Source organism: Vidua chalybeata, chromosome 7 (genome assembly GCF_026979565.1).
Source record: "Vidua chalybeata isolate OUT-0048 chromosome 7, bVidCha1 merged haplotype, whole genome shotgun sequence".
Lineage (NCBI taxonomy): Eukaryota > Metazoa > Chordata > Aves > Passeriformes > Viduidae > Vidua > Vidua chalybeata.
Window position 1 is genome coordinate 1874517 of NC_071536.1, and position 17934 is coordinate 1892450.

At 46.5% G+C, this 17934-nt stretch overlaps 1 protein-coding gene across 4 annotated transcripts; it reads right to left on the reverse strand.

The window, feature by feature from the left end:
- Nucleotides 1–516: 516 nt before the first annotated feature.
- Nucleotides 517–10703, reverse strand: SPP2 (secreted phosphoprotein 2). 4 transcript variants are annotated; one of them, XM_053948434.1, is made up of 8 exons: nt 10596–10703; nt 10375–10499; nt 9406–9528; nt 8160–8270; nt 6396–6450; nt 5770–5880; nt 3713–3749; nt 517–806 (listed from the first exon to the last, which is right to left on the reverse strand). In XM_053948434.1, exons 1-6 carry the CDS (start codon nt 10642–10644, stop codon nt 5780–5782), a joined length of 564 nt encoding a protein of 187 aa, XP_053804409.1. In that variant the 5' UTR covers nt 10645–10703; the 3' UTR covers nt 517–806; nt 3713–3749; nt 5770–5779. The 4 variants fall into 4 exon arrangements, with proteins under 4 accessions (XP_053804409.1, XP_053804410.1, XP_053804408.1 ...); XM_053948435.1 differs by having other exon boundaries at nt 517–809; XM_053948433.1 differs by lacking the exon at nt 3713–3749.
- Nucleotides 10704–17934: the final 7231 nt, after the last annotated feature.

A 17934-nucleotide genomic window follows, 5' to 3' on the forward strand; every position in this document is an offset into this window, starting at 1 on the left:
TGCAGTCAGGAGGGAAAAATAGGCGAGAGTCAAACTGGGTGGGACAGAGGCTTTAGAGAGAAAAATAAGATGATTTTGACTGATAAATCCTTAAAAAAACCCCAACAAGAACCCCCAAGCTGCACAGCAACCTTCCATTTCCCGAAGAGCCGCAGGGTGGGCTCTGTGCAGGGAATGGAGAGAAGGGGACAAGACTGCTGAGACCTTTCTCAGGTGAGGAACACATCAGAGGTCTGCTCTAACCTGGCCTTCTTCCAAAAGCCATTAGTACCTGACAATCACCGTCATTAGCAGCCCTCAGCTCTCCACATTAGCGACCAAGTACCCATTAAAGCCAAATTCCTGGTGGGCTACAACTCCAGCCTCTGGATTTGGAGTGAGGCTTCTCTGTCCGCAGCTGCTGCAGCCCGGAGAGAAAGGAATTAAGTGTGGGTGTATGCGTTTGAATAATCAATAATTAGCCGGGAGCATCACAGAAAATTACAAGAAAGCAGAGAGAAACGCAGAACAAACAAATGGAATAATGAGGTTTTAATAGCATCATTATGGGATGGTGGAAATGTCCTGGACACAGTTAAATTGGAGTTCTCCCAGGGAGACCTAACACATCAGAAGGGCTATCGATGGATCAGGGTGTATTTTGCATCTCATGAGCTCCTCTGTTGTTGTCAGAGCAGAAAGTCAGTTTGGGGAAAGACTCTCACTAGACGGAAGAACAGTTTGTTCACCAAAAAGGAAAGGCCAAGGCATCAGGTTCTTTCTTCCCACGCTGGATCTTTGAATCTTGACTCTTCTCATTCTCCAATCTGCTTTAAAAACAGAGAGCAAGGAGAAATGTCTGAGAAATTGTCTCAGAACCAACCAAACATCCTTGGGAAAAGTGTATTCAGCTTCAACAAGTTACTTATTAATTTGCTTTCCACCCTGTGGAATCTGCAAAAAGAAACCTGCATACGCAAAACATTTCATATGTGCACAAATGTTGTGGCAATGGCTAATTAGGGTTAAAAAAAAAAAAGAAAAGGAATAAAAAGAAGCAGACTGTTAGAAAAATTTACAATAGTGAAATAAAACCCATGGGACACAAATAAACACGTATTGTCAAGTCTCAAAATCAGAGATGGTTGAGGCTAGAAGCTGATGTGTGGTCTGCTCTGAGATGGATCTGAATTGAGAGTACAATTGAGAAATGGGAGATGTGCTTTTCCAAGGGAACATGTGACAGCTTCCCCAGCACCCTGTAGCCTACACTGTGTCTTCAGCAAGTTGGTCACCATGGCAACTTGAAATTTTTCTGTAAGACAATTTTGTTAGTAAAATTTTAGAGATAGATTTGGGCAAGAAAGGAGAGTCCACACGTGTGGAAGACATTAAATATAGTGACTCTCTAAGAACAGCTTGTCCAGGAGCCACTGAATCCTGCCTGGAGCCAGGCCCAGGCCCAGGCCTCCAGCCCTGGAGATGGGGGATGCCAGGACCAGCCACTGCAATCAGCCACTTGCTGGGGACCAAGGGACAACAGCAGAAACAGAAATTCCAGCTCAGTTTAAGGACCAAGTCTTCCCCCAAGAGGGTTCCTGTCTGGAGCCCAAAGGGGATGAGGGATCTCTATCCCATGGAATTACAACCTCAGCTACACAGCCCTGCTTTGAGCCGGCCTTCCCAACTGCATGTTTCTTTGACGAGCTCATTTCTAAAACCCAGCACTGAGCAACAGGCAGTTGAGAGTTTCTGTTCTTCCAGGGAAGGAAGTCCTGTTGGTGTTCTCCTGGAATTAGATGAAGGGGCATGTGAAGTGTAAGGGATCATCCAAACTCTACGTCTTCCCTAAGCAGGAACAATTTCTTCCATGCAGCTGTGGGTCTACTCCTTCAAAACAGATCGAGAAGAGGGGGGACAAAGGGCAAGACAAAAATTGCTGCTGCTCACAGCACCAGGAGGATGTCACAGCGATTCTCCTCTCTGCTCTAACACCTCTGCCCCAGCCCTGCCACGCTCTGACCCCAGCAGCAGCAAAGGTCCTGCCGGGCTTTGTTTCCCTCCGAGTCCTTTGCCTCTGAACAGATGAAAGCATGCTGTCCCCTGCCACAGCGTGTCACAGCTGCCAGGTGACACCGAGGACTCATCACAGCCAGGCTCCGTGGCAGGAGCAATAAAACAGCAGCCTGACATTTCCCCAAGCGCCAAACTGCTCCAGCTCTGGCTCCCAAAGCTCATCCGACACGGAGCTCACGCACCCTGCAACAGATCCCACCCTGCAGGGACTGTCCTTCCCTCTGGTGCTTCACTTTTCTTTTTTTTCTTTTTTTTTTTTTCCCCACAGAAAGCAATAAGCTGCTCTATGACAACCTGTAGAAAGTGGGTGGGTGAACGGGAGAGGCAAAAACAAAGACACGAGGATATAAAACCGCAACTAAAATCAAGCAGCTCCTTAATGAGGGCACTGGGGATTTAAGCTCAGTTTTCCATACCCCAGGAGAGCTGTGAACCCTGCTCTGCTATTATATTCATAGGAGACAGATAAACAAGCATCCATTTCACTCTGAAGGTCAGATTCTGGATTTCTTAGGTATGAGAAGAGGCCCAATGCTACCTGTTACTCTTCCATTGAAAAAAAAACCCACCCTAATATTCAAGGATGCCAGTCTATCCCAGTGCTGCTAATCAGCTCCTCACTGCCACCACCCTCCTGCTGCCAGCAGCAAGCTGTGCCAAGTGACAGAGTCCTCAGTCAGAGAGCAATCGTAAGGAAAATACAGAAAACTCGAGGACGAAATCACAGCCCCTTGGCATGATGCTGAAGGAAGTTGATTTCCTGTTAAAGAAACACTTTCCTTGTGTGATTAATGAGTAAGACACAATCAGCATTCATCATCTACTTGTATTTTGTAAAGGAGTGCATTTTGCAAAGGAACTTGCTTCTTGATTTTCCTGTTCAAGGGCATGAAGCATTGCTGGGGAGACTCCAGATATAATTCACGGGTCTCCACAAGAAAAAACTGCCTTAGGCAGGTGATTTTGGGACAGCAAAGCATCAGGGCCCTTTTGCTCCCTGGAGATTAAGGTGGTCGGCAAGTTTGAGCAATTTTTAGGCTTCTCTTTGCAATTCCATCTTGTTGCAGGCTCAGGTTGTTAACAGGTGATCAGCCCTTGTACAGCAGCTTTTTCCCCCCTCCTGTCACTCCTGGTGTGCCTGAGCTATTTATGGGAAAGACTGGCCCCAGAGCATGCCACGGGAATTTCACAATCTCTCCATTCTGGAGATGGACGAGGAAATAAATCCAGAAAATCTGATTAGGACTTGTCACTGAAGTAAGCTCATTAATCATTGATGGGGTTTTTCATATTCGATTTCTAATTCCTGCAGGCACCAGCAGACTGGTGGGTCTGAAGTCTGCAGACTTGAAAATGTTCTTTATATAACAATGGCACTGATTTCTTTTTTTTTCCTCCTGAATATTTTAGCACATTCTAATAAATAAAAAGAGCTACGAAGCACTAGTGAGTTCATTTAGACTAGCTTCTTGCACAAAGTCAGGCACAGAATTCTCCTGAAATAATTCCTGAAGCCAAAAAGATAAGAAGGCCTAGCTCAGAAATGTAAAATCCAGCATGAAAAACTGTCAGCCACTTGCCTGAGCAATTTTTGCAGCAGTCAGTTACCCATTCTGGTGTGTAAAAGAAAAAAAAAAAATCACATTTAATTTCTTACCTGGACTTGTCTAGCTTTGCCTGTCAGCACCAGGTTCCTTGAGTAAGAGATGAAAGTCTTCTATTATTAAATTGCTATTTCCCCAGCCTCCCCTAAAATCTTCTCAGCAAAGCTAAGCCAGTCGAGCCTAGTGCCATTTCAAAACTCAGCACTCATTTCCCATGCCCCCACCAAACCCTGCATGGCTTGTAATAATGCCAGCCAGGATCACATATATGCCAAAACCCAGGAAAAACAGCAGGGAATAACTTTTCCTGGCCTCAGACACATAAAATCTGTTTAATTTTTGGCTTCAAATGAAATCCTCTAATTCTGGATACCAGCAAAATCAGGAAGATTCCTCTCCAGACTTTGCAACTAATAAGTCAAATTGATAAAAGCAAGAGAAACAAGGGGCTTTGGGGGTAGAGTTGATATTCTCTTTAAATCTCCTGATATATCTGCCTCTGACACGTCCAAAACCCAGAAACTCATTGGAAAAAGCAGCTCCATAGGTGACACTTGCATGAAATACAGCTCCATAAATGACACTTGCAACCTGCAAGAGCAGGCAGAAAGTATTACATTTCTAACTGCTCTGGGTTTCAAGAACCATAAACTTCTCCCCGCTTGCTTCACCTTTGTTCTATTTTCAGGAAGATTTTACATTTTGCTTTTGGTTTGGAGATTTGTTAGAAGTTAGACACAAGAACACAAAGCATTTCTGAGTGCTGCTTAAAGGGGATAGGTCTTCTCGAGAGCAAGAGAATTAAAGATACCTAACACTTCCCAAAGTCAAAGAAAAGTTAGAGGTTCCTATAAGAAGGCAGGCAGTGATTAAAAAGGCCTATTGGCTTTAGTGGCTCAGGGATAAACTAAAATAGCATATGGATTTAATGAAATAATTCTTACAAACACAGCAGAGTGCCTGGGTTTTCCTTTGATATCTCGTTTCCAGGAGAGCAGGAGGCTTGTCTCCTTCAGCACATCGAGGTTTACCACGGATATGCTTATGAGTAACATGTGTTGGCTTTTGGTGAGTCACCGGTGCTAAATTCCATCTAAAACTGTCTCGTTTCCAACGCAGCAGGCTGGAGCTGAGCTCCACACACAGGGAGCACTCAGTTCTGGCACTCCACAGGGACAGAGACCTGCTAATGATATGTACCCGAGCGCTCGGAGCCTTTTTAATCACGAAGACAGAGCACTAAGTCATTTCCTCTTCCCAACTACTTTAAACCTGTTTAGCATGCCAAAGAATGAGCTCATTCCGTGTTGCTAAAACTCCTTCAAGCCACTTCCCTTAGATTAACGCCTTAAGACGGCAGGTAAAGCATCGGCAGCAATTAGAGCTGCTCCCACACAGAGCCGCAGAGGCAGGTCAGCAAAGGTGCTTTGTGCGGGATAGGCTCTGCCAGCTCCAATAAATCACGGGTGCCTTTCATTAGCATTCCCATTAACTGGCTTCCAGACATCTCCTTCACAAATTCTCCAAGACAAGTGCTTCTCCCCACCGTGGTTCTCCCAGATCCCTTCAGTTTTTGTTTGAGGAGCTGTGTGGCCCTGGGGCACTTGATTTGGCACAAAGACACAGCCATTCCTCCATATCCCTTCTCTGGATATGCTCCAGCCCCTCACTGTCCTTATCACAAGGAAAATGGGGGTAAAAAGGCTAGAAGCCTACACTAAACTCAAACTCTGAGTTTACAGAAGGATTTTCCTGCACTTTTTGCACACTACCTGTACCCCTGGACACTGGTGTATGTTGGAGGATACAGGATGGACAACTGAAAAGTGAGGGACAGCCACGAGCTCTGGAGCTGGGATGTCTTCCAAGCAGCTAAAAGTCCTTCATCCTGGGCAGTCACTTCCCCACCTTGCCACAAAACCTGCAGACCCAGGGTGTAAAAAAGCTAACCCTAAGCCTAACCCTAAGTCTACCCTAACCTGAGCCCCATCCAGCACTGGTGGTGCAGATCAGAAAGATGGAGGAGCAGCAAAGTTGGGATGGCAGCCCCAGTGCTCCTGGAGCTGTAGATTCTTTGACTCTCCCAACTGTAACCCTAACCCACACTCACCCAACCCAGGTTATTCCATCTTGCCAGGGCTGAAGTAGCTGGGTTTGTTCCAGTCTCTGCGGCTGCTGCCTCTTCCCCTTGAAGGGAAGGCTTCAGGAGCAAAAGCATCATCTAAAAAAAAGAACATGGAGACATCTGTAAGCACGAGATGCTTTCAGACTTGTGTTGATTGTTGCCCAGAGAAGCCATGGCTGACCCATCCTTGCAAGTGTCCAGGGCCAGGTTGGATGAGGCTTGGAGCAACCTGGGATAGTGGAAGGTGTCTCTGCCCACAGCGGGGGTGGAACGAGATGATCTTCAGATCTCTTCCAACCCAAACCACTCTGTGACTCTAGAATATAAAATATTCAGCACTGCATTCTGCACACAAGTGCTGGTTATGAGAGCACAAATCTGGCAATCCAAAAAATGTATAAACCTCAGCACGGCCTGGCTTGGCAGGACAGTGCCCTCCATGCACCCTAAACTAGACACCCCTCTTCAAGGGAAAAACCAGTTGCCCATGACCAGGAGCAAACAGCTGATCTTTCACATTGTCTTCTCCCTCAGACAGACGACCTGGAGATGTTCCAAGAGGAAAACACCTCTTGGAACAAGGTATTCCAGCATGGCAGAAGCTGGCTTACCTTCCCTGCGAGCGCTGCCTCGCCTGTCAGGGGTCGTTATGGGCACGTGCATCATCTGGAAATGAAAGACATTTCTTTAAAAACCTCACCTGGCAACAAGTCCCACCTCTCCGTTCCCTCAGGCACGAGGTGGTCACTAAAGTAATTCCAAACCTCATTCTTAATTTTGCTGATAACAAGATTATTGCTGGTGCTCCTGCAATCCAGGGGTTGGACTCCATGATCCCGTCAAACTCAGGATGTTCTGTGATGCCAGCCTCAGTCAGTCACAATTCCTTCTCCCATCCAAATACCACCACAGGCACACCAACACCACCTCAGCCAAACTGAGATCCCCTGAGCAGAGTTACAGCTCCACAGCAAGAGCTACAGTGCACTTGCTGCAGCCCTCTGCAGAGGGAAACACTTTACTTTTCAAGTGCAGTAATTCCCTTTGGCATTTATTCCTTATTAACATTGCAGGAAATATATTCCCCAGCAGGAATATGGCAACAGCACTGAATTTTAAGTGATGGTTAAGGAAGACTAGGGGGAAGATGTCTGCTTGTAAAAGCAAGTGTTTGTGCTGAGTGCCCTGTTAAACAATGGTTATGTCAACCCACAGGGGACTGACTGAACATCCCAGACTGTTACACATTACAGCGCTCCACATGCAGTCTTTCTGCTCTGCAGAGCCGGGCTTCCTGGGGTGCACTCACTAGCCAGCTCTGAATGGAGATTTTGAGAAAAAAAGAATAAATGAAGAGCTAATTTGGCAATTCAAGCCAAGGAAAAGTAACAAAGAATCCTATTTGCTTACACGGCGGCTGGAGAGGGACTTTTCACAAGGGCTTGTTGTGACTGGACAAGGAAGACTGGCCTTAAGCTGAAAGAGAGCAGGGTGAGATGGGATAGTGGGGATAAATCCATCCCTGTGAGGGTGGGCAGGCCCTGGTACAGGGTGCCCAGAGTAGCTGTGGCTGCCCCTGGATCCCGGGAGGTGTTCCAGGGCAGGCTGAACAGGGCTTGGAGCAACCTGAGCTAGTGGAAGGTGTCCCTGCCCACAGTAGGGGGTGGAACTGGATGGACTTTAAGGTCCCTTCCAACCCAAACCATTCTGTGATTCTACAATTCAAATTCTTAATTTAGCTCTCTGAATTCTCAAAAAAAAAAATAAAAGCTGTCCATAGCCTTGCTTGTTAAATTGTGTTCCCTCAAGCACAGCACCCACTGTAGAGCTGTAGTCTAAGTGCAGACACACAAGTTCAAGAGTCGCTTCATGGATAAAGTGGACACTGACACAGTTTGGAAACGGTCAGTAGGAATTCCCAGGTTAGGTCAGCATTGAATAACACCCGTAAAACCAAAAAAAGAGCCCAAAAAGGGAACAAAGATCTTAGCAGACCAGATGTCCTTGGGCTGTGCTGTGATGATCTGCTCAGCTGGGAGCTGGGATTTGTAAGAGACCAGAGCCGTAGGGATCTGTGTGTGTCCAAGAAGTGCCAGCCACTGTTCTCCAGGCCCATACTCAATGAAAGAAGTGCTGGAGTTGACAGATCTGCCAGACTGCCACAGAGTCACACTCTCCCAGGCAAGGCCAGAGCCCTCAGCTGATGGAAAGGGAACAGTTACAGCTGACAGATGGATTTCAAAGTACAGCCACTTTCCTGACCCAAACCTTCTCCTGCAACAGGAGCACACACAGACACCTGACTTCTCTTTAAAAGATGGTAAGCAGAATTTTCACTCTTCCAGGCAGCAAAAATGGGTTTTCCCCTTCCTTACCTCCTCGCTGCTCATGGATTCTGAGCTGAATGTGCTGCGATGGCATCGCACGGTGATGTTGGCAATCAGCCCCCCGGAGACTTCCACAACGCTCCTGCAGGAAGCAGTGGGCTGTAACAGAACAAAATAGAGCCAATCCCACAAAGCAAACATCCAATACAAACCCTCAGTGGTGGTGGGAACCTGCAGAAGGATTTAAAAAACAAATTCCAAGAGAAAGAAACCCGGAAACAATTATACAATGATATGTTATTGCTCCTCAGCCATGTGTTTGTTGTACAAACCTCTGAGACTGCTCGGGGTAGAGAAAACCTCCACATCCATTTCACAGCTCAGCACAAAGAGAAGGACAGTGCAGGGCTATGCCAACAGCAGCTCCAGCTCTGGAAATTAAACTACCTTTAAAGATTGGGGTTAACCCTTAAAGAAGGGTTAAACTACGCTTAAACATTTTGTCTCTCCAATTGGACAAAAAACTGCAGCAAAACCTGCACAGTTTGGAAAACACATCCTCACATTACCATATTGCCCTGGGAAGAAAAGGGGGATGGTGTCAATTTAGGATACAGGGATAACACTGTAGCAGCCAACTTTTTGTTTTTAAAGAAAAATAGCAAAGCAATAACCAACAATTCTGTGTGGTGCCATCTACACACACGCATAAGCTGCTTAGCTCCAGAGCAGAGGTGACTTGGCCTGAGTAACTGTGCACAGAGAAGTCCCAAGTCTGTGCACAGACTCAAAGACAATGCATTTCCACCAAAGCTGGTGATTTAACACTCAGAGGAGAGCAAGAGCTGTATCAAGAGGCTTTTTATTTCAGGCTGAGAGTGAAAAATCCAAAAGAGATCAGCACTGTCAGCACAGAGGGAGGATCTGCACGATATAGGAAGGTAACACTTCACGTGGTGCCCAGACAGGTAAAAGCAAGTGAAATATCATCTTTTCTACCCTCTTATCTTAGAGAACAAGCCATTCCTTCCAGGATTTGGCCCCAAAAGCACACATACCTTCACTACACACTGCTCCCAGACACAAATCCTCTTTTCAGCTCCCTGCCCTCCCCACTGAGCAGGCAGAAGAGTTTCCCACCACTGACCCTTCCCACCCAACACCCACTCCATGCTGCAGGTTGTATCAAAAGCAGCCAGCCATCCCTCACTTCGCAGCACCAGCAGCACTACAACCCTTCCTGAGAAGATCCTGCATGGAGGGGAGGGTTCCCATTCCCACCAGGGGCACCTACCACGAAAGGGCCAGTTTTGAAGTCACAGGTAAAGGGGTCTCTCCCCGAAGCTTTGGTGCACACGGTCTCGCGGATGCTGAAGTGCAGATCTAACCCGTAAGTATCGCTGTCCCACGTGTCCACCTGGTGAAAGCAGGGTCAGCACAACACAGCATTAGTCCTTTTTGATTATTCTTTTCCCTTTCTCATAGTCCAATCAATGCTTTAGCTCAAGATGGGAAACTTAAAAAAAAAAAATTAAAAAGCAATGTCCCCCAAAACCCCCCAACAAATAACAAATTCCCACTACTTTCAAATACTTGGGGGTTTTAATCAAAATTATATAAATCCATATGTCATCTTGACATTCATTCTTGCAGAGACTTGATACAGGCCACCTATAGAAACAGAAAGGTTCTGAGGGTGCTCAGGAGCATGAACTTTATAACTTTGAATTAAGAAGTTTTAACTCCTTAACTTGGGGAGTATCCAGTATAATTCTGAGCACCACAAATTAAAACAGATAGGGGTTTCTTGCTTGCACCTAGACTGTAGTAGATTTAAACCAGAATTGGTGCATAGAGACAGATTACATTAATAAAGATCAGAGAAAGAATCCTGACTTGTGGAGGCATTAAATCAGCAAGGAGCTTCAGATGAACCAGGATGCTTGATGCCCAAAGCAAAGCCGTTTGCTGGAGGTATTTAAAAACATCACTTTTGAACAAAATCCTAGAAGACAACCCTCAAGGACTTCTACTCTAGGCATGAAAAATCTGAATGCCTAAAGTATTTTAATTACAAACTTACATAAAAAAGATACTTAGGTTACTGAAGTTGTAACTTCAGATAATGGCCCAAACCCACCCTCTTTCAAGCAGCATCAGCCAACTCCAACTAAACCTGGGTTTCTAGGACTGGGTGGAAAAGAGTTTTCCATCCCAGGAAAGCACATTTCAGGTAAAGGATCTCCATTGTCTTTGTACTTACTCCCATGACTCGGCTCCTGACAACACCATACAGGTTTCTGCTCCATGACTGGGAATTGATCCGTGCAAGTGAAGCATTGAGAGCCTCTTCTGTGACAGGGAGGTCATAGTCATATGCTGGAAACCCTGAGAGGGAGGCACAGTTCCATCAGAAGTCCATTGTAGGATTATACTTTTCACCCCCAAAACCACCCTAAATAGGAGGACAAGGCTCCAACTTACCTGAACATGAGAAAATGCTCAGTGTGAGGAAAAAAATTAGGATCCTCATAGTGTGTCTTCCAAAATCCTCTAGTCTTTTTCCTTTCCAAGCAAGGATTCCCAGTGCGTGTCCCTCTGTCTTTATATAAATGCAGCCTTGATCCTACGCCTGACCTCCCCACGTCCAAGCTCTGCTCCAAACATTGCACTTTAAACAAATTGATCCAAGAGTAAATATTTGTTGTCAGCTTTTCTCCATTTAGCAGTAATTCTCTGATAATTGATGGGCTGCAGTGCTTTTTTCCCAGGACTGAATTCCCCTCTGGGGAGCACTGAATTCCTGATATGTTTGTAGCCAAAGGCTACTAGAATCTAGTTATTTTGTTCTCCTTTAGCCATTAGTTTTCCATGGGGTGAGTCAACTCTGTCCTTAGCACTGGACCCAGGACGTTCATGTCTTGGCAGTCCCTGGAACCACTTCCAAGCTGGCATTCCCTGAGGATTCCCCAGCACCAGAGGAGAATTCACCCATGAGGAAGTGCCACCATCACCCTGCACCTATGAGGAGCCTCCTAGACACCAGGCACATGGCAGATCACTGAGACACAAAATTTCACCCCAGAAGTTAATGGGATTTTTGGAAAATGTTGGAAACTGCTGCCTTCAAGCAAACTCACCTGTTGCTGCCTGTTCACAAGGCAGAGGTGGGTGTAACCATGTCCATTGTGAAGTGAAAATGAGTGAAAATATGAAATATTTTAATAAAACATTGATAAAAATAGAAATATAAATTCAAATAAATTTTAAATTTTAAAAAATTTAAAATATAAATTTCAAAATTTAAAATAGAAATAATTTTTAAAATATACATAAATTTTAAAATATATTTATAAAATAGTGAAAATATGAAAATATTCTTCCATATGAGTGAAATTCCTCCATTAACCTTCAAATTGCAGTTCTTGAATTCTGTGGCATGGGTTTATTTTAAGAACTTCCCAAACAGAAGAACTTGCAGGAGGCTCAAATTTGATAAGCATAAAGTTCCTCCCGCTTGTAAGCAAAAAGGAAAAGGGGTGGGCACTTTTTACCAGCCAGCTTGGATTTCAGCATTGGGAATGGGGTCAAATACACTGATTGAAACTTTTCCCAGCGAAAAGCCAGAGCCTCTCTCTACATCCATTCTCCTTAATTCTGTGCAGCTAAAGATGTTCTCCCCTAGCTCTTGGACTGTGGGAAATGGATTTGTAGAGAGTTCTCAGGGCCTGACAGGAGCCCCACACAGTCTGCATCTGTATGCAAACTTTGAGATAAGAAATGCTGACTTAGAAATGCCATGGCGTAGGACAGACATTGTTGAGAGAGAAATAGAGACTAGAAAAAAGTTTCAAAGGATGGCCTTGCAAATAAGACTGGGTACTTTGGAGAAATAGAACTATGAAAGATGCGTTGTAGTGGGTCGTTTTAGATGATTGGCTTTAAGGCATCTACAGCGTGGTGTGGCTAAAGCTGGTAGGCCAAGAAACGGTTATAGTGTATTGTAATTAAAAAATAGCTTCTGATTGTGATGGGGTGAATTATAACATCTGTATTGTCTCACTCTTCTCATGAGGCTGAAAATGGAATAAAAGTTTTTAAAATGCCTCTCAGTTGCCCCATCTCTGGGTCAGAAAAGGGAATTGTCTGACATTGGACACCCTCACCCATAGCCAGGAATGTTCTGCTATGGCTGTGACCATGTCAGAGCACAATGCAAAGGATTTAAAGTGAGCTGGAGACTCTCAGGAACAGCCTTTTGTGCCGTGCCCAGCTTTCATGCTGCTAGAGCCAAGACCAGACTGCCTCAGATCAAGGGAAAGCCTTCAGGTGAGCTCTTTGACCCGCTTCTGCCATGGTTTCTCTACAATCAGTCCAAGGCAATGTTGAATAAAGTACATACTGTTATAAAGGATACAAAAATGTTGATAAATGGTAATAATTTTCATTCACCAGCACCTGCATTTGAGCTGATCCAATGTTCTAATATTTTTCTGTGTTGCAATGTTTTCTGTGGCTCAAATGTCATTTGGAAGAGGGAGTGGTTGCTATTGAAGATGGGTCATAGAGTTGATTTAAGTATTTTGGTTCCTGAATGTTAATCAAAGAAATGTGTTTTGATTTTAAAAACTCATCCTTCTCTTTTAAAGCAATATCTCAAATTCTTTTCTTATGAAAGGTTGGGAATTAGACACAGAGAGCTCCAAACTCAATGCACCTTTTGTCAGAAATAAGTGTGTGCTGAGATTGTAACAGATGAGGGAGAACAGTGTTTTCCTTTCTCCCCACATTCCTTGCCAAAGAGGTGCCTGGGTGGTAGTAGCATTATTTGTTCTGCCTCCCATCTTAGTTCTGGGATGGATGTTTGCACTCCTTTGTGCACTGCTGTTTCAGAAACTGAGGAAGGCAAGTCTGCCCAGTGGAATGAGACCACTCAAACCATTCAAACAGAAAGCCCTTGGCATTCAGAGTCCCAAGATCCTTGCTGTTTTTCACCTTGCTGCAGTGGTCTGGACAACATTTAGCTTTCCACTTCATCCCTAAAAAGGCAACCATTTGCCTTTTGTATGCTGGGACCAGTTAATACTCCACTAGAAGCTGAATATGTAAAATTCCTTCCCAACCATTGAGGCACAGTGTTGTAGCCAGTGCAAGAGTAATTTTAAATATTGAGCCAACTGCAGAGTTTAAAGATTGTCCTCTTAGAGCAGGTCTTAAGTAATGCTGCCAGAAGGATTGTAGTAATGCTGAGTGGGACTTGGAAATTGTCTAATGAAATCAGAGTTCCTCTGCAGAGCCCTGGCTTTACAGCATCTGGACAACAGAGATGTTTGCTATTCCAGCTTCCTGAATCTCTATTTCAGTATATTTAAGCAGTGGAACCAATTTTACATTTTCAGACTCAAGTTCTGGGTTTCTGGGGAGGTCTGAGGTTTTCTCCACGTTCTCTTCATGCCCAGCTTCCAGCATTGGCCAAAAAGGACTCTGCTAGGAAGCACCAGGTGGAGAGTGGTGCCATGGCACACAGAGAAGTGATGAAAGGTGAGATGGAGAATTGGCAGTTTCAGGACTAAACTTGGACTCTACCACCAGCAATTTCCAGATGACAAGGCAGCTTGGGGCAGAGGGAGGCAGTTGTATCCGATTTAATCTACACACCAAACAGGCGTTAGTTAAGAAATGAGGAAATTAAAGTGCCTGTCTTAGATGACTATTTTCAGACTCCTTTCACTCCCAGCAATCAAGTCAGTTCTGTTTCTAGACAACTGGAACAGCAATTTCTCTTTGTGAGTGAAATTTTGGTAATTACAAGATGTATTTTCCTTTAAAATGTAAATCATCCAGCATCATCACATGCCTGTATGTTGAAAACAGTCTAAACAGCATTCCAGGCACTGAGGAACTATTCCTGATCTCTTGTTTCTTGAACATTCAGATGACACATGAAAGTTGATGGTGTCCCTTCTGATAAAAGAAAAACCAAGTAAATTCACAGCAGTACATTCCTCTGTTTTTCCATAGCTTTTATGGTGTGCCATTAGCAAAACCAAAAGGTCCCTGAGAAGTTCTTCACCATGGGCATGGCACAACATAACAAGGTGGGGATGGCTTCCCACTGCCAGAGAGCAGGATTAGACGGGATATTGGGAAGAAATTTTTTCCTGTGAGGATGGTGAGGCCCTGGCACACATTGTCCAGAGAAGCTGTGGCTGCTCCATCCTGGGAAGTGTTCCAGGGCAGGTTGGATGGGGCTTAGAGCAACCTGGGAGAGTGGAAGGTGTCTCTGCTCATGGCAGGGGGAATCAGAATGAGATGGGCCTTCAGATCCCTTTCAACCCAAAGTGTTTTATGATTCTCTGAGTAACTTCACCATATCTGCAGAAGACGTACATTGACATCAGCTGCTATAGGTAGGAGAAAGGCTTCTAAATTTTGCTCAGACTAACAGAAGATTTGAGACCTGATTCATAATTCACAGACATAACAGTCTCAGCCTCGTTTCTCTTCCTAAGTCATCTGTGTGTCCCTTGAGATATTGGCAGAAAATCAGACAGCCCAGGCAGGTACTGCCTGTGGGTTGCTGAATATTCTCCAGCCCTTGACCTCCTGGGAGGGAGAAGAAGTCTTTGAGATTCCAATTTCTCTAACTGCTCACACACTGTCCTAAGCAAGTACCCTCTGCCACACATTTAAGTCACATGAGGAGAGGCTGAGGGAGCTGGAAGGGCTCAGCCTGGATAAAAGGAGGCTCAAAGGAACCCTTCTCACTTCTACAACTCCCTGAGAGGAGGGGGCAGCCAGGGGGAGGTCGGGCTCTGCTCCCAGGGAACAGGGACAGGAGGAGAGGAAATGGCCTCAGGCTGGGCCATGGGAAGCTCAGGTTGGACATCAGCAGGAATTTCTCCATGGAAAGTGTGCTCAGGCCTTGGAATGAGCTGCCCAGGGTGGTGTGGAGTCCCCATTCCTGGAGATGTCCAAGGAAAACTTGGACATGGCATGCAGTGCTCCGGGCTGGTGACAAGGTGGGCATCAGGCACAGATTGGACACAAAGGTCTCGGAGACCTTTCCCAAGAAGAACTAAAATGATTCTATCATTCTATGCAGTGTCTGATCCCTTTGGCACTGCAGGTCCAATGGACACAACCTCACCGTCCACAACTCCTATTGGTGTTGCAGGAGATGGACTTTCAGAGTGAAGCAACAAAAAACACAGGTTAAAGCAAACAAAACCACATTAACACATCCCAGAGAGGTGTTCTGAAACATCACAGCCTGCAACACAATCTCAGAGGCCTCACTTCACTACTTTCAGCCTTTGAAACTTCAAATATTTGAAGTTCCAGAGGCCTTCCTGTGACTGTCAGAAAAAAAAAGACCTTACAGGGTCATTGCCACAACATTGTACCTGATACAAGGCAAATATTTCCTCCAGACCCAAAGAGTCGTGCCTGAAAAGTCACAAGGCTATATCTCTTTTTGATTTTTTTAAAAGTTTTCCAGAGCCTGCTGATAATTTTCAAGGTTTTCTCCCACTCTGTAGGTCCGTAGGGCACAGTTTCCATAAGTTCTGCTGTTACCTCCTTTTGCATTTAGTGAAAGTTACCTGCAGTGACCAGTTGATCAAAGTCCTGGGAGAACTTGAACTCCTGGGCGAAGCTGGGCAAAACATGTATCTCCCAGATCTGAAGCCATTAAGTGCCAAGTACTGTCCCAGTGTCATACTCTGTCCCCTGTAAGTGTGCTGATTTAAAAGGGGTTGCCAATGAAAACAACTTTTAACATTTTTGTAATTTCTGCATTAGCATTCAAATCCTTGACCAGAAAAATCACATGTCAAAATCTCTGTGATTCTTAAATACCAAAGCTGTCATTTTCACCCTGCATTTTAGAGTCTCTGAAGAGTCACACAAGGGTTTTGTTTTAAACACTACTGAAAAGGTCCCTGGTGTTTAGCTATAGCTTTACATCAGCATATACTCCTGATTATTCCTTTAGGCAGGAGCAGCAAAGCCAAGAATGAGCCAAGCAGGCGATTCCTGTGTTCTCATGTCCTGCACAGCACTAACTGGGAATTCAAGAGTGGATTCCGGAGCCTCAGGGTGCACAGGAAGCCACAAAGACTTTGGGATGCTGAAATGGACCAGCAGCCTGGTGCCTGTGCCTGGGCTGCACAGGGCTGAGCTCCATCGGGATGATCTAGCAAAGGCTGAATGGACATCCCATGGCCACTGGAGACTCCTATTCCAAGTTCTGAGAGCTACAAAATTCAGCTGTAACCAGCCGATTTTTTCATGTTAGCTTGAAATCCAGGAGAGGAATGGTAAACATGGAGAAGTGTTCTTCCAACCCTAGTGACAGCTGTGCCTGCACAGCACCTGTGGCCGTGGTAGGAACTGGATGATCTTTATGATACTTTGCAAGATAAAGTGCTCTGGCATTCTGTGATTCCCCAAGTGGAGAGCAAAACCGAGCCATAGAAGTCCCAGCTTTTCTCCGGCACCTCCTTTGTTCTTTGTTGCAAGCAAGTCCAGGATTCAGTTTCAGAGCTGACGCATGTGTCTTTAAGGTGCCTGCATGGAGGAGAGGGCGGGCAGCTGCAGCGCAGGGCTCGTGCCCCATCAGAGTCTCTCTCTCACCATGGCACCAATGCCTCTGCCTTGGGATGCCCACCTCTGGAAGGCGAGTCTGCCCTCAAGCATGGCCATGGAAGTCAGTCAGGGGCACAGGCTGCAGCTGAAGCTGTCAAGCTTTGCTGTGAGGCTGGCAAGTCAAGAGAAAGCCATTGTGATGAAAACTGCTGAAGCCTTTTGCCAAAGCATGGGCAATTGTGCCCACAGTCTCCCTGCGTCTGGCATCCTGGCTGGTGCGGGAGCCTCGTTGAGCGGGTGCCGGCGTTCAGGGTGCTGCTGTGCCTGAGCACGCTCTGGTGCTGTTCCTGTGGGGTCCAGAGGCGCCGGGGCAGCAGCACCTCCGCAGCCCTGCTCGAGGAGACATGGCCGCCCTCCCCATGGTGGCAGCAGCTCTGCGGGCCCAGAGCTCTGTGTCAGGGGGGCCTTGGTCACAGCACCAAGGCCTGGGCAACCACGAGGGCCCGGGCTGGCCGCCAGCCCTGCCTCTGCCCCCTGCCCCTTATTGGCAGCAGCCAGTGGCCATGCCCGGGCAGTGGCCCCTGCTCTCCCTGTCCCCAACCAGCCCAGCCTGGGCACCTCGGGGATGTCCCCCACCTCCTGCTGGGGTGGTGTCACGGCATCGAGGGCTTCTGCCACGGGCCTGGGAGATGCTTTGGGGAAGCACCAGATCAGCCGGGTGCCAGGAGCAAGGCGGCTGCCTGGGGGCTGCTTGTGGCCTCTGACACCCAATTTCTCAGGGCTGCCCACTTCCCCAGCCCCTCTGGGCCTCCCCCAGCCCGGCCAACCTGCCCGGCAGCAGCGCCGCAGCCCCACAGCAGCTCCAGGGGAGCCCCATCAAGAGGCACCTCAGAGCCCTCAGCAATCCAGCCAGCAACACATGGGCAGGAGGACACGGATGGCGCTTCCTGCCTGGGACAGGCCTTGTGGCCATCTCCAGGCACCGCTCTCGCAGGGATCCCCGCGGCTCCGGCCCTGCCCACCCGCTCTGTGGGCAGCACAAAGGCTTCAGCAGAACCCCCAAAGGCCAGGGGGCTTCTGGCCATTTTCCCTGCAACACTGCACGACGGGGAAGCTTGCTGAGCGCAAGCACCATTTTCCCACGCTTCCCCCTATGTCCTGGGCACCCTGGGCAGCAAAAGAAAGAGCCTGGGAGTCTGTCTATTGTAATACATTCTATATTTACATACTAAAG

Excerpts from the sequence above, each read along its gene's own strand:
- SPP2 (XM_053948433.1), bottom strand. The coding sequence starts at position 10,644 with ATGAGGATCCTAATTTTTTTCCTCACACTGAGCATTTTCTCATGTTCA. Across the intron at positions 9,529-10,374 it reads TCAGGAGCCGAGTCATGGGA|GTGGACACGTGGGACAGCGA; the intron begins GTAAGTACAAAG and ends TGCTTTCACCAG. Across the intron at positions 8,271-9,405 it reads TCAAAACTGGCCCTTTCGTG|CCCACTGCTTCCTGCAGGAG; the intron begins GTAGGTGCCCCT and ends GTTCTGTTACAG.